This window comes from Oncorhynchus tshawytscha, unplaced genomic scaffold (assembly GCF_018296145.1).
Source record: "Oncorhynchus tshawytscha isolate Ot180627B unplaced genomic scaffold, Otsh_v2.0 Un_contig_8804_pilon_pilon, whole genome shotgun sequence".
NCBI lineage: Eukaryota > Metazoa > Chordata > Actinopteri > Salmoniformes > Salmonidae > Oncorhynchus > Oncorhynchus tshawytscha.
Genome location: NW_024608825.1, coordinates 30,277 through 47,500, shown reverse-complemented (window position 1 = coordinate 47,500; position 17,224 = coordinate 30,277). Strand labels below are relative to the sequence as shown.

Below are 17,224 nucleotides of genomic sequence, written 5' to 3'. Positions count from 1 at the left end.
TAGCAGATGTTAATGCGAGTGTAGCGAAATGCTTGTGCTTCTAGTTCCGACAATGCAGTAATAACCAACAAGTAATCTAACTAACAATTCCAAAACTACTGTCTTATACACAGTGTAAGGGGATAAAGAATATGTACATAAGGATATATGAATGAGTGATGGTACAGAGCAGCATAGGCAAGATACAGTAGATGGTATCGAGTACAGTATATACATATGAGATGAGAATGTAAACAAAGTGGCATAGTTAAAGTGGCTAGTGATACATGTATTACATAAGGATGCAGTCGATGATATAGAGTACAGTATATACGTATGCATATGAGATGAATAATGTAGGGTAAGTAACATTATATAAGGTAGCATTGTTTTGATGCTGAGGAAACGGGTACAAAAGTATCTATATCCACAGTAAAACGAGTCCTATATCGACATAACCTGAAATGTTGGCCATCATGACCATCGTTATGTTTGGAGGAAAAAGGGGAAGCTTGCAAGCTGAAGAACACCATCCCAACCGTGAAGCACGGGGGTGGCAGCATCATGCTGTGGGGGTGATTTGCTGCAGGAGGGACTGGTGCACTTCACACAATAGATGGCATCATGAGGTAGGAAAATTGTGAATATATTGATGCAACATCAAGACATCAGTCAGGAAGTTAAAGCTTGGTCGCAAATGGGTCTTCCAAATGGACAATGACCCCAAGAATACTTCCAAAGTTGTGGCAAAATGGCTTAAGGACAACAAACTCAAGGTATTGGAGTGGCCATCACAAAGCCCAAATCTCAATCCTATAGAAAATTTGTGGGCAGAACTGAAAAAGCATGTGGGCCAAAACTCACCCAATTTATTGAGGGAAGATTGTGGAAGGCTACCTGACGCGTTTGACCGAAGTTACACTCAATTAGTATTTAAATTGTTTATGTAAACTTCTGACCCACTGGGAATGTGATGAAAGAAATAAAAGCTGAAATAAATCATTCTCTCTACTATTATTCTGACTTTATTCTATTCTATTATTCTATTATTCTTTTCACTTTCTTACAATCAAGTGGTGATCCTAACTGACCAAAGACCGTGAATTGTTTTTGGGATAAAATGTCAGGAATTGTCGAAAAATACATGTATTTGGCTAAGGTGTATGTAAACTTCCAACTTTGTGTGAGATATATATATATGGCCTACCCCGGCCAAACGGACAAGGCAGAGCCAATTGTGCGCCTCCCTATGGGACTCTCAATCACAGCCAGATGTGATACAGTCTGAATACTCTGGTCATTATTTGAACTGGCTAGCTAGCAATGGACCAAAGCATTGTTTATAAAAAAAATTGTTGCCTGGCTTGCAAGGTTAACTTAAGTAACAGTGGTTTCAGGAAAGATGCTCTGAGGTTTTCCCATTGCTCAGAAGAAGAATCTAAAGATAAACTTAGCCTTCAGATGCTTTTGGGAAACCAGGCCCTGGTTATTACATTGCATTGACCGCTGTAGCTAGCTAGTATTAACAAGCTAGTAGCTAGCTAGTATTAACAAGCTAGTAGCTAGCTAGTATTAACAAGCTAGTAGCTAGCTAGTATTAACAAGCTAGTAGCTAGCTAGTATTAACAAGCTAGTATTTCTTGAAGAACCGTTAGCAAGAACCATTAGCAGCTATTCATTTCCAGGCTGCCTACATAAAATGTTAAATAAATCACATTAGATTGATCAACAGCGGGATTTCTATGAGGAACTGAAACTATTGCTCAAAGTATTGCTCAATTAGCTTACACATCAAGTAAAATGGAAGCATTCTAGACACATAGCTAGCTAGCCTCTTCCCTTGTGCATGGGTCTCTAATGTACCGTTAGCATCATGCCCTCTCACAGCAGCATTAATATGAGCTTGTACTTGTCCTGTGCATGTCATTATTGTGTCTGTTGAAAGCCGCTGTTACCAAGACGTCTTGTTCCCCCCCATGCAGACCTGAAACTCCATCTGCAGAGCACGGACTATGGCAGTTTCCTGGCCAACGAGCCGTCCCCCCTCACCGTGTCCGTCATCGACGACAAGCTCAAAGAGAAGATGGTGGTGGAGTTCCGTCACATGAGGAACCAGTCGTACGAACCGCTGGCAAGCTTCATGGACTTCATCACGTGAGTCATTCACAGGCTCTCTGGTGTCTGCCAAGCCTCTATCCCAAATGAAGGGGCAAGATGGGTGCCCATATTGTCTAATTAAATTGAGCCTGTCTTTCCCGTGCATTTTTTTTTGTGGGGGTGGGGTTTAAGGCTTAGAATATCGCCTTGTCTTATTATTGCCTGGAACAAATCAGCTATTGGTTAAACTGTATATGTCCGTCTCCCATCTCTTTTCAGTTATGTGACATCTGAATGGTCCATGTTTCATACTCTTATATATGCGTGCCTATTGACTCATTCTAGCCTGAGAGAGAACCCACGTACCGGCTCTCACCGACCGCCTTTTCATTCTAGCCTGAGAGAGAACCCTCGTACCTGCTCTCACCGACCGCCTTTTCATTCTAGTCTGAGAGAGAACCCACGTACCGTCAGCCTTTTCATTCTAGTCTGAGAGAGAACCCACGTACCGTCAGCCTTTTCATTCTAGCCTGAGAGAGAACCCTCGTACCGTCAGCCTTTTCATTCTAGCCTGAGAGAGAACCCTCGTACCGTCAGCCTTTTCATTCTAGCCTGAGAGAGAACCCACGTACCGTCAGCCTTTTCATTCTAGTCTGAGAGAGAACCCACGTACCGTCAGCCTTTTCATTCTAGTCTGAGAGAGAACCCACGTACCTGCTCTCACCGACCGCCTTTTCATTCTATCCTGAGAGAGAACCCTCGTACCTGCTCTCACCGACCGCCTTTTCATTCTAGTCTGAGAGAGAACCCACGTACCGGCTCTCACCGACCGCCTTTTCATTCTATCCTGAGAGAGAACCCTCGTACCTGCTCTCACCGACCGCCTTTTCATTCTAGCCTGAGAGAGAACCCTCGTACCGGCTCTCACCGTCAGCCTTTTCATTCTAGCCTGAGAGAGAACCCTCGTACCGTCAGCCTTTTCATTCTAGTCTGAGAGAGAACCCACGTACCGGCTCTCACCATCTTGCAAAATGAAATGTAATATTTGCTATGCTCTTAACTACCCAGTCATCACTGAAACACACGGTCTCCTCCCTTCCTCACAGGTACAGCTACATGATAGACAATGTGATCCTGCTGATCACGGGCACCCTGCACCAGCGGGCCATCTCTGAGCTGGTACCTAAGTGCCACCCGCTGGGCAGCTTTGAGCAGATGGAGGCAGTCAACATCGCCCAGACCCCAGCAGAACTTTACAACGCCATCCTGGTCGACACCCCTCTGGGTAAGGCAGGACTGTGACTGCTGCCCTATTCCCTATATAGTGATACTACTATAGACCAGAGCCCTATTCCCTATATAGTGGTACTACTATAGACCAGAGCCCTATTCCCTATATAGTGGTACTACTATAGACCAGAGCCCTATTCCCTATATAGTGGTACTACTATAGACCAGAGACCTATTCCCTATATAGTGGTACTACTATAGACCAGAGCCCTATTCCCTATATAGTGGTACTACTATAGACCAGAGCCCTATTCCCTATATAGTGGTACTACTATAGACCAGAGCCCTATTCCCTATATAGTGGTACTACTATAGACCAGAGAGCTATTCCCTATATAGTGGTACTACTATAGACCAGAGCCCTATTCCCTATATAGTGGTACTACTATAGACCAGAGCCCTATTCCCTATAGAGTGGTACTACTATAGACCAGAGCCCTATTCCCTATAGAGTGGTACTACTATAGACCAGAGCCCTATTCCCTATATAGTGGTACTACGATAGACCACTGCCCTATTCCCTATATAGTGGTACTACGATAGACCACAGCCCTATTCCCTATATAGTGGTACTACTATAGACCACAGCCCTATTCCCTATATAGTGGTACTACTATAGACCAGAGCCCTATATAGTGGTACTACTATAGACCACAGCCCTATTCCCTATATAGTGGTACTACTATAGACCAGAGCCCTATTCCCTATATAGTGGTACTACTATAGACCAGAGCCCTATTCCCTATATAGTGGTACTACTATAGACCAGAGCCCTATTCCCTATATAGTGGTACTACTATAGACCAGAGCCCTATTCCTATATAGTGGTACTACTATAGACCAGAGCCCTATTCCTATATAGTGGTACTACTATAGACCACAGCCCTATTCCTATATAGTGGTACTACTATAGACCACAGCCCTATTCCCTATATAGTGGTACTACTATAGACCACAGCCCTATTCCCTATATAGTGGTACTACTATAGACCACAGCCCTATTCCCTATATAGTGGTACTACTATAGACCACAGCCCTATTCCCTATATAGTGGTACTACTATAGACCACAGCCCTATTCCCTATATAGTGGTACACTACTATAGACCACAGCCCTATTCCCTATATAGTGGTACTACTATAGACCACAGCCCTATTCCCTATATAGTGCTTACTTATCTAATATAGCGTATTGACTCGGGGTTAAATACTTACCTAATGTATATTTGCTTTATTTTTCATTAATTGTGTAAAGAATGTTAGCATTTTGTGGAGATCAATGACCAAAAATCACAATTGAATCAATATCATTTTGACTTTGTAACTCAAAATATATTAAAAAAATTCCAAGAGGATGAATGCTAAGGATACCCACTGTATATACAGTAGATGTACATCCAAGAGGATGAATACTAAGGATACCCACTGTATATACAGTAGATGTACATCCAAGAGGATGAATACTAATGATACCCACTGTATGTACTGTAGATGTACATCCAAGAGGATGAATACTAAGGATACCCACTGTATATACAGTAGATGTACATCCAAGAGGATTGATACTAATGATACCCACTGTATGTACTGTAGATGTACATCCAAGAGGATGAATACTAAGGATACCCACTGTACATCCAAGAGGATGAATACCAATTATACCCACTGTATATACAGTAGATGTACATCCAAGAGGATGAATACTAAGGATACCCACTGTATATACAGTGGATGTACATCCAAGAGGATGAACAGTAATGATACCCACTGTACTGCGTTACTTTTGAATGCACAGAAAGGGCTCTGGTCCAAAGTAATGCACGATGAAATGGGGTGCCATTTGTGACACATTCTGGCAGTGCTACACACTATTGGGTTGATTTACTGATCCACTAGTACTGCTTATTAGTGTGGATCGCTTTTCTCAACTGTCTGTTCCCCCGTCCTGGGTGGTTTACCAATGGAACTGCCCCCCCGTCCTGGGTGGTTTACTAATGGAACTGTTCCCCCCCGTCCTGGGTGGTTTACTAATGGAACTGTCCCCCCGTCCTGGCTGGTTTACTAATGGAACTGTTCCCCCCGTCCTGGCTGGTTTACTAATGGAACTGTTCCCCCCGTCCTGGGTGGTTTACTAATGGAACTGTTCTCCCCCCGTCCTGGGTGGTTTACTAATGGAACTGTACCCCCCCCGTCCTCGGTGGTTTACGAATGGAACTGTTCTCCCCCCGTCCTGGGTGGTTTACTAATGGAACTGTTCCCCCCCCGTCCTGGGTGGTTTACTAATGGAACTGTTCCCCCCCCGTCCTGGGTGGTTTACTAATGGAACTGTCCCCCCGTCCTGGGTGGTTTACTAATGGAACTGTTCCCCCCCGTCCTGGGTTGTTTACGAATGGAACTGTTCTCCCCCCGTCCTGGGTGGTTTACTAATGGAACTGTTCCCCCCGTCCTGGGTGGTTTACTAATGGAACTGTTCCCCCCCGTCCTGGGTGGTTTACTAATGGAACTGTTCCCCCCCGTCCTGGGTGGTTTACTAATGGAACTGTTCCCCCCGTCCTGGGTGGTTTACTAATGGAACTGTTCCCCCCCGTCCTGCGTGGTTTACTAATGGAACTGTCCCCCCCCGTCCTGGGTGGTTTACTAATGGAACTGTTCCCCCCGTCCTGGGTGGTTTACTAATGGAACTGTTCCCCCCGTCCTGGGTGGTTTACTAATGGAACTGTTCCCCCCCGTCCTGGGTGGTTTACTAATGGAACTGTTTCCCCCCGTCCTGGGTGGTTTACTAATGGAACTGTTCCCCCCCGTCCTGGCTGGTTTACTAATGGAACTGTTCCCCCCCCGTCCTGGGTGGTTTACTAATGGAATTGTTCCCCCCGTCCTGGCTGGTTTCCTAATGGAACTGTCCCCCCCCGTCCTGGGTGGTTTACTAATGGAACTGTTCTCCCCCTCCCCGTCCTGGGTGGTTTACTAATGGAACTGTTCCCCCCCGTCCTGGGTGGTTTACTAATGGAACTGTTCCCCCCGTCCTGGGTGGTTTACTAATGGAACTGTTCCCCCCGTCCTGGCTGGTTTCCTAATGGAACTGTTCCCCCCCGTCCTGGGTGGTTTCCTAATGGAACTGTTCCCCCCCTGTCCTGGGTGGTTTCCTAATGGAACTGTTCTCCCCCCGTCCTGGGTGGTTTACTAATGGAACTGTTCCCCCCCCCGTCCTGGGTGGTTTACTAATGGAACTGTTCCCCCCGTCCTGGGTTGTTTACGAATGGAACTGTTCTCCCCCCGTCCTGGGTGGTTTACTAATGGAACTGTTCCCCCCCGTCCTGGGTGGTTTACTAATGGAACTGTTCCCCCCCCGTCCTGGGTGGTTTACTAATGGAACTGTTCCCCCCGTCCTGGGTGGTTTACTAATGGAACTGTTCCCCCCCGTCCTGGGTGGTTTACTAATGGAACTGTTCCCCCCCGTCCTGGGTGGTTTACTAATGGAACTGTTTCCCCCCGTCCTGGGTGGTTTACTAATGGAACTGTTTCCCCCCGTCCTGGGTGGTTTACTAATGGAACTGTTCCCCCCCGTCCTGGCTGGTTTACTAATGGAACTGTTCCCCCCCGTCCTGGGTGGTTTACTAATGGAATTGTTCCCCCGTCCTGGCTGGTTTCCTAATGGAACTGTTCCCCCCCCGTCCTGGGTGGTTTACTAATGGAACTGTTCTCCCCCCCCCCGTCCTGGGTGGTTTACTAATGGAACTGTTCCCCCCCGTCCTGGGTGGTTTACTAACGGAACTGTTCCCCCCCCGTCCTGGCTGGTTTCCTAATGGAACTGTTCCCCCCGTCCTGGGTGGTTTCCTAATGGAACTGTTCCCCCCCCGTCCTGGGTGGTTTCCTAATGGAACTGTTCTCCCCCCCCGTCCTGGGTGGTTTACTAATGGAACTGTTCTCCCCCCGTCCTGGGTGGTTTACTAATGGAACTGTTCCCCCCCGTCCTGGGTGGTTTACTAATGGAACTGTTCCCCCCCGTCCTGGGTGGTTTACTAATGGAACTGTTCCCCCCCCGTCCTGGGTGGTTTACTAATGGAACTGTTCCCCCCCCGTCCTGCGTGGTTTACTAATGGAACTGTCCCCCCCCCGTCCTGGGTGGTTTACTAATGGAACTGTTCCCCCCCGTCCTGGGTGGTTTACTAATGGAACTGTTCCCCCCCCGTCCTGGGTGGTTTACTAATGGAACTGTCCCCCCCGTCCTGGGTTGTTTACGAATGGAACTGTTCTCCCCCCGTCCTGGGTGGTTTACTAATGGAACTGTTCCCCCCGTCCTGGGTGGTTTACTAATGGAACTGTTCCCCCCGTCCTGCGTGGTTTACTAATGGAACTGTCCCCCCCCGTCCTGGGTGGTTTACTAATGGAACTGTTCCCCCCCCTGTCCTGGGTGGTTTACTAATGGAACTGTCCCCCCCGTCCTGGGTGGTTTACTAATGGAACTGTTTCCCCCCGTCCTGGGTGGTTTACTAATGGAACTGTTCCCCCTCGTCCTGGCTGGTTTACTAATGGAACTGTTCCCCCCCCGTCCTGGGTGGTTTACTAATGGAATTGTTCCCCCGTCCTGGCTGGTTTCCTAATGGAACTGTCCCCCCGTCCTGGGTGGTTTACTAATGGAACTGTTCCCCCCGTCCTGGGTGGTTTACTAATGGAACTGTCCCCCCTGTCCCCCCCTGGGTGGTTTACAAATGGAACTGTTTCCCCCCGTCCTGGGTGGTTTACTAATGGAACTGTTCCCCCCCGTCCTGGCTGGTTTACTAATGGAACTGTTCCCCCCCCGTCCTGGGTGGTTTACTAATGGAATTGTTCCCCCCTGTCCTGGCTGGTTTCCTAATGGAACTGTCCCCCCCCGTCCTGGGTGGTTTACTAATGGAACTGTTCTCCCCCCCGTCCTGGGTGGTTTACTAATGGAACTGTTCCCCCCCGTCCTGGGTGGTTTACTAATGGAACTGTTCCCCCCGTCCTGGCTGGTTTCCTAATGGAACTGTTCCCCCCGTCCTGGCTGGTTTCCTAATGGAACTGTTCCCCCCGTCCTGGGTGGTTTCCTAATGGAACTGTTCCCCCTGTCCTGGGTGGTTTCCTAATGGAACTGTTCTCCCCCCGTCCTGGGTGGTTTACTAATGGAACTGTTCCCCCCGTCCTGGGTGGTTTACTAATGGAACTGTCCCCCCCGTCCTGGGTGGTTTACTAATGGAACTGTTCCCCCGTCCTGGCTGGTTTACTAATGGAACTGTCCCCCCCTGGTTTACTAATGTCCTGGCTGGTTTACTAATGGAACTGTTCCCCCCCCGTCCTGGGTGGTTTACTAATGGAACTGTTCCCCCCGTCCTGGCTGGTTTACTAATGGAACTGTCCCCCCCGTCCTGGCTGGTTTACTAATGGAACTGTCCCCCCCCGTCCTGGCTGGTTTACTAATGGAACTGTCCCCCCCCCCTGGCTGGTTTACTAATGGAACTGTCCCCCCCGTCCTGGCTGGTTTACTAATGGAACTGTCCCCCCCCGTCCTGGCTGGTTTACTAATGGAACTGTCCCCCCCCGTCCTGGCTGGTTTACTAATGGAACTGTTCCCCCCCCGTCCTGGGTGGTTTACTAATGGAACTGTTCCCCCCCCGTCCTGGCTGGTTTACTAATGGAACTGTTCCCCCCGTCCTGGGTGGTTTACTAATGGAACTGTTCCCCCCCCTGTCCTGGCTGGTTTGCTTATGGAACTGTTCCCCCCCCGTCCTGGCTGGTTTACTAATGGAACTGTTCCCCCCCCGTCCTGGGTGGTTTGCTTATGGAACTCATGGAATTGAGAATGCAAGGAAGAAGAATCTTTGAACAGTCGTCTGGAGGGATTTTATATCCTGTAGTGAACACTAGATGGCGATAAAACTCAACTTTTCTCATAAATGTGTAATCTTCTAAATCCTGTTTTAAATGTCTGATCATTTCTTCAGCTGCTTTCTTCCAAGACTGCATATCTGAGCAGGATCTGGATGAGATGAACATCGAGATCATCCGTAATACTCTGTATAAGGTGAGAAAGGGATTTCATTCACCTGTAATACTCTGTATAAGGTGAGAAAGGGATTTCATTCACCTGTAATACTCTGTATAAGGTGAGAAAGGGATTTCATTCACCTGTAATACTCTGTATAAGGTGAGAAAGGGATTTCATTCACCTGTAATACTCTGTATAAGGTGAGAAAGGGATTTCATTCACCTGTAATACTCTGTATAAGGTGAGAAAGGGATTTCATTCACCTGTAATACTCTGTATAAGGTGAGAAAGGGATTTCATTCACCTGTAATACTCTGTATAAGGTGAGAAAGGGATTTCATTCACCTGTAATACTCTGTATAAGGTGAGAAAGGGATTTCATTCACCTGTAATACTCTGTATAAGGTGAGAAAGGGATTTCATTCACCTGTAATACTCTGTATAAGGTGAGAAAGGGATTTCATTCACCTGTAATACTCTGTATAAGGTGAGAAAGGGATTTCATTCACAATGTTAAACAACATCATGCATCAGAAGATAGATGGTCATTGACTTGAATCCGTGTCTCCATTTCCAGGCTTATCTGGAGGCTTTCTACAAGTTCTGCTCCACTCTGGGAGGAACCACTGGTGACACCATGTGTCCTATTCTAGAGGTCCGTGAGCGTGTCCCTTTATTTATTAGAAAGTTAACTTGATATACAAGTGTCTTCGGGAAAGTATTCAGACCCCTTGACTTTTTTTTTTTGTTGTTACGATACAAGCTTATTCTAAAATGGATTAAATAAATACACCTCTTCACATAATACCCCGTATTGACAAAGAGACATCGAGTTTTTAGAAATGTTAACAAAAAAACAGATTTACGTAAGTATTCAGACCTTTTGCTATGAGACTCAAAATTGAGCTCAGGTGCATCCTGTTTCCATTGATCATCCTTGATGTTTCTTCAACTTGGAGTCCACCTGTGGTAAATTCAATTGATTGGACATGATTTGGAAAGGCACACACCTGTCTATATAAAGTCCCACAGTTGACAGTGCATGTCAGAGCAAAAAGCAAGACATGAGGTAGAAGGAATTGTCCGTAGAGCTCAGAGACAGGATTGTGTCGTGGCACAGATCTGCAGCATTGACGGTCCCCAAGAACACAGTGGTCTCCATCATTCTTAAATGGAAGAAGTTTGGAACCACCAAGACTCTTCCTAGAGCTGGCCACCCGGCCAAACTGTGTAATCGGGAGAGAAGGGCCTTGGTCAGGGAGGTGACCAAGAACCCGATGGTCACTGTGACAGAGCTCCAGACTTCCTCTGTGGAGGTTCTCCCATCTCTGCAGCACTCCACAAATCATGCCTTTATGGCTGCCGTAGCCATTCCTTAGTAAAAGGCACATGACAGCCCGCTTGGAGTTTGCCAAATGGCATCTGAAAACTCTCAGACCATGAGAAACAAGATTATTTGGTCTGATGAAACCAAGTGTCACGTCTGGAGGAAACCTGGCACCATCTCTACAGTGAAGCATGGTGGTGGCAGCATCATGCTGTGGTGATGTTTTTCAGCGGCAGGGACTGGGAGACTAGTCGGGATCGAAGGAAAGATGATCGGAGCAGAGTACAGAGAGATCCTTGATGAAAACCCGCTCCAGAGCGCTCGGGACCTTAGACTGGGGCGAAGGTTCACCTTCCAACAGGACAATGACCCTAAGCACACAGCCAAGACAACGCAGGAGTGGCTTCAGGACACGTCTCTGAATGTCCTTGAGTGGCCCAGCCAGAGCCTGGACTTGAACTGGATGGAACATCTCTGGAGAGACCTGGAAATAGCTGTGCAGCGATGCTACACATCCAACCGGACAGAGCTTGAGAGGATCTGCAGAGAAGAATGGGAGAAACTCTAGGCTCCCGAGTGACGCAGCAGTCTAAGCCACTGCATCTCAGTGCTTGAGGCGTCACTACAGACACCCTGGTTCGATACCAGGCTGTATCACAACTGGCCGTGATTGGGAGTCCCATAGGGCGGCGCACAATCGGCCCAGCGTCGTCCGGTTTGCGCCGGTGCAGGCCATCATTGTAAATAAGAACTTGTCCGTAACTGACTTGCCTAGTTAAGTAAAAAAAATAAAAACTCCCCAAATACAGATGTGCTAAGCTTGTATCATCATTCCCAAGAAGACTGGAGGCTGTAATCGCTGGCAAAGGTGCTTCAACAAAGTACTGAGTTTATTTTTTATTGTTTTAAATATATATTTGCAAAATGTCAACCTTGTTTTTGCTTTATCATTAGGGGTAGTGTGTGTGTGTGTGTGTGTAGTGTGTGTGTGTGTGTGGTGTGTGTGTGTGTGTGTGATGATGATGAGAATAGAAAACAATTGAATCCATGTTAGAATAAGTCTGTAACGTAACAAAATGTGGAAAACGTCAAGGGGTCTGAATACTTTCCAAATGCCACTGTGGTTGTTCTCTTTAGTCATTTATACTGGACCATCCAATTTAAAGGAAAAATTCACCTTGAAGTGTGTTCTAGTATATTAATCTCTCACCTGTCAATCAGTCAGTTTCCTATTTCCCCTCCCTCTGTGTGTCCAGTTTGAGGCGGACAGGAGGGCCTTCATCATCACCATCAACTCCTTCGGTACGGAACTGTCTAAGGAGGACCGTGCCAAGCTGTTCCCCCACTGTGGCAAGCTGTACCCTGAGGGGCTGGCTCAGCTTGCCCGTGCTGACGACTACGAACAGGTCAAAGCTGTGGCCGACTACTACCCTGTAAGTTATACTACGATTACCAGCCTAGCCTACTGGCTACTACCCTGTCAGTTACTGGTCCTTACTACTGCTACTACTAGCCTAGCCTACTGGCTACTACCCTGTCAGTTACTGGTCCTTACTACTAGCCTAGCCTACTGGCTACTACCCTGTCAGTTACTGGTCCTTACTACTAGCCTAGCCTACTGGCTACTACCCTGTCAGTTACTGGTCCTTACTACTAGCCTAGCCTACTGGCTACTACCCTGTCAGTTACTGGTCCTTACTACTAGCCTAGCCTACTGGCTACTACCCTGTCAGTTACTGGTCCTTACTACTAGCCTAGCCTACTGGCTACTACCCTGTCAGTTACTGGTCCTTACTACTGCTACTACTAGCCTAGCCTACTAGCTACTACCCTGTCAGTTACTGGTCCTTACTACTAGCCTAGCCTACTGGCTACTACCCTGTCAGTTACTGGTCCTTACTACTGCTACTACTAGCCTAGCTTACTGGCTACTACCCTGTCAGTTACTGGTCCTTACTACTGCTACTACTAGCCTAGCCTACTGGCTATACCCTGTCAGTTACTGGTCCTTCCTACTAGCCTGCTAGCTACTACCCTGTCAGTTACTGGTCCTTACTACTGCTACTACTAGCCTAGCTTACTGGCTACTACCCTGTCAGTTACTGGTCCTTACTACTGCTACTACTAGCCTAGCCTACTGGCTATACCCTGTCAGTTACTGGTCCTTCCTACTAGCCTGCTAGCTACTACCCTGTCAGTTACTGGTCCTTACTACTGCTACTACTAGCCTAGCCTACTGGCTACTACCCTGTCAGTTACTGGTCCTTACTACTAGCCTAGCCTACTGGCTACTACCCTGTCAGTTTCTACTGCTACTACTAGCCTAGCCTACTGGCTACTACCCTGTCAGTTACTGGTCCTTACTACCGCTACTACTAGCCACTACACTGTAAGTTACTGGTCCTTACTACTAGCCTAGCCTACTGGCTACTACCCTGTCAGTTACTGGTCCTTCCTACTGCTACTACTAGCCTAGCCTACTGGCTACTACCCTGTCAGTTACTGGTCCTTCCTACTGCTACTACTAGCCTAGCCAATTGGCTACTACCCTGTCAATGACTGGTTCTTACTACAAGTCAAACGATCCCACTGGCTAGCCTTGCCAACCTGGGAGTCTATTACTCCACCCGGTGTTACTCCACCCGGTGTTACTCCACCCGGTGTTACTCCACGCGGTGTTACTCCACGCGGTGTTACTCCACGCGGTGTTACTCCACGCGGTGTTACTCCACGCGGTGTTACTCCACGCGGTGTTACTCCACGCGGTGTTACTCCACGCGGTGTTAGTCCACGCGGTGTTACTCCACGCGGTGTTAGTCCACGCGGTGTTACTCCACGCGGTGTTACTCCACGCGGTGTTACACTAGTGCTTGGCCTAAAGACTCACACTTTAGTTTTTTCCACTTCTGTGGCCAGGTTGTTTGATACGAAGTCTAACCTGACCAGACAGATATGTATGTGACTGTAGAGAGGTAAACCTGCTATAAGGACATGGTAACAGTTTGTAGAACCGGGCGTGATACTGAGGGCCTTCACCGAGTCTCTTTCTATTCTGTGACCTGAACATCAACCTACTCCACCACCTTCACCGAGTCTCTTTCTACTCTGTGACCTGAACATCAACCTACTCCACCACCTTCACCGAGTCTCTTTCTACTCTGTGACCTGAACATCAACCTACTCCACCACCTTCACCGAGTCTCTTTCTACTCTGTGACCTGAACATCAACCTACTCCACCACCTTCACCGAGTCTCTTTCTATTCTGTGACCTGAACATCAACCTACTCCACCACCTTCACCGAGTCTCTTTCTACTCTGTGACTGTATTCTGTGACTGTATCTTGGGACTGTATTTAGAGAGGCACACCTGCTATAAGGACATGGTATCACTTCCTAGAACCGTTGATCTAAAGCGGAGGACCAATGAAATATGCTCTCAATCCCCCAGCAATACATCTACCCACTTGCCTCATCCTATTGATAGTTAAAACATATGGTGATCCAGCTCAGACCGGCTAACTCCTCTCCTCTCCTCTCAGGAATACAAGCTCCTGTTTGAGGGAGCAGGCAGCAACCCAGGGGACAAGACACTGGAGGACAGGTTCTTTGAGCATGAGGTGAGCAGTGCGACTTATACATACACACACACACACACACACACACACTCCCATCTCATCATAGTGTTAACAGAACCCCCCAAGGCCCAGCCGGGGTGGGGGTGTTTTTAGGTACGAGCACATGGTATAAATCAGGCTATTGAAGGTGTGTAGACTAGTTTTTATTCAGGGTTTGCTTTGTTCATATTGTCATTGGTTTTTTAGAATGGGCTGAATTTATAGTCCAGTGTTTCTCAAAGACCCCCACCCCGGTGTCCTCGTTAACCCACCACCCTGATGTGCTGTGCCCTTGTTAACCCACGACCCCGGTGCCCTCGTTAACCAACCCCCCCCCCCGGTGCCCTCGTTAACCAACCCCCCACCCCCGGTGCCCTCGTTAACCAACCCCCCGGTGCCCTCGTTAACCCACCACCCCGGTGTCCTCGTTTACCCACCACCCCCCGTGTCCTCGTTTACCCACCACCCCCCGTGTCCTCGTTTACCCACCACCCCCGTGTCCTCGTTTACCCACCACCCCCGTGTCCTCGTTTACCCACCACCCCCCGTGTCCTCGTTTACCCACCACCCCCCCGTGTCCTCGTTTACCCACCACCCCCCCCGTGTCCTCGTTTACCCACCACCCCCCGTGTCCTCGTTTACCCACCACCCCCCCCGTGTCCTCGTTTACCCACCACCCCCCGTGTCCTCGTTTACCCACCACCCCGTGTCCTCGTTTACCCACCACCCCCCCGTGTCCTCGTTTACCCACCACCCCCCCACCCCCCCGTGTCCTCGTTTACCCACCACCCCCCGTGTCCTCGTTTACCCACCACCCCCGTGTCCTCGTTTACCCACCACCCCCCCGTGTCCTCGTTTACCCACCACCCTGATGTGCTGCGCCCTCGTTAACCACCCCCCTGATGTCCTGCAGGTGAAGCTGAACAAGCTGGCGTTTCTGAACCAGTTCCACTTCAGTGTGTTCTATGCCTACGTCAAGCTGAAGGAGCAGGAGTGCAGGAACATCGTGTGGATCGCTGAGTGTATCGCTCAGAGGCACCGCGCCAAGATAGACAACTACATCCCCATCTTCTGATCTGACACACACACACACCAGTACCTCCCTACATTCTGATCTGACACACACACACCAGTACCTCCCTACATTCTGATCTGACACACACACACCAGTACCTCCCTACATTCTGATCTGACACACACACACCAGTACCTCCCTACATTCTGATCTGACACACACACAGTACCTCCCTACATTCTGATACCTCCTCCCTACATTCTGATCTGACACACACACACCATTCTGTACCTCCTCCCTACATTCTGATCTGACACACACACACCAGTACCTCCCTACATTCTGATCTGACACACACACACCAGTACCTCCCTACATTCTGATCTGACACACACACACCAGTACCTCCCTACATTCTGATCTGACACACACACACCAGTACCTCCCTACATTCTGATCTGACACACACACACCAGTACCTCCCTACATTCTGATCTGACACACACACACCAGTACCTCCCTACATTCTGATCTGACACACACACACCAGTACCTCCCTACATTCTGATCTGACACACACACACCAGTACCTCCCTACATTCTGATCTGACACACACACACCAGTACCTCCCTACATTCTGATCTGACACACACACACCAGTACCTCCCTACATTCTGATCTGACACACACACACATTCAGTACCTCCCTACATTCTGATCTGACACACACACACCAGTACCTCCCTACATTCTGATCTGACACACACACACCAGTACCTCCCTACATTCTGATCTGACACACACACACCAGTACCTCCCTACATTCTGATCTGACACACACACACCAGTACCTCCCTACATTCTGATCTGACACACACACACAGTACCTCCCTACATTCTGATCTGACACACACACACCAGTACCTCCCTACATTCTGATCTGACACACACACACCAGTACCTCCCTACATTCTGATCTGACACACACACACCAGTACCTCCCTACATTCTGATCTGACACACACACACCAGTACCTCCCTACATTCTGATCTGACACACACACACCAGTACCTCCCTACATTCTGATCTGACACACACACACCAGTACCTCCCTACATTCTGATCTGACACACACACACCAGTACCTCCCTACATTCTGATCTGACACACACACACCAGTACCTCCCTACATTCTGATCTGACACACACACACCAGTACCTCCCTACATTCTGATCTGAGACACACACACACCAGTACCTCCCTACATTCTGATCTGAGACACACACACACACCAGTACCTCCCTACATTCTGATCTGACACACACACACCAGTACCTCCCTACATTCTGATCTGACACACACACACCAGTACCTCCCTACATTCTGATCTGAGACACACACACACCAGTACCTCCCTACATTCTGATCTGAGACACACACACACACCAGTACCTCCCTACATTCTGATCTGAGACACACACACACACACACCAGTACCTCCCTACATTCTGATCTGAGACACACACACACACCAGTACCTCCCTACATTCTGATCTGAGACACACACACACACAGTACCTCCCTACATTCTGATCTGAGACACACACACACACCAGTACCTCCCTACATTCTGATCTGACACACACACACACACACCAGTACCTCCCTACATTCTGATCTGACACACACACACACACACACCAGTACCTCCCTACATTCTGATCTGACACACACACACACACACACCAGTACCTCCCTACATTCTGATCTGAACACACACACACACACACCAGTACCTCCCTACATTCTGATCTGAACACACACACACACACACCAGTACCTCCCTACATTCTGATCTGAACACACACACACACACCAGTACCTCCCTACATTC

General features: G+C 48.4%; 1 protein-coding gene across 1 annotated transcript in view; it reads left to right on the top strand.

Moving 5' to 3' along the window:
- The window catches only part of atp6v0d1 (ATPase H+ transporting V0 subunit d1), a 17,706-nt gene extending 2,314 nt beyond the window's left edge, over positions 1-15,392 (top strand). The window contains exons 2-8 of the mRNA XM_042313735.1: positions 1,962-2,133; positions 3,183-3,361; positions 9,326-9,405; positions 9,947-10,024; positions 11,953-12,129; positions 14,238-14,315; positions 15,226-15,392. Of these exons, the coding sequence (XP_042169669.1) occupies positions 1,962-2,133; positions 3,183-3,361; positions 9,326-9,405; positions 9,947-10,024; positions 11,953-12,129; positions 14,238-14,315; positions 15,226-15,387 (926 nt within the window). The 3' untranslated portion in view covers positions 15,388-15,392. The remainder of the gene's footprint in view (positions 1-1,961; positions 2,134-3,182; positions 3,362-9,325; positions 9,406-9,946; positions 10,025-11,952; positions 12,130-14,237; positions 14,316-15,225) is intronic.
- Positions 15,393-17,224: the final 1,832 nt, after the last annotated feature.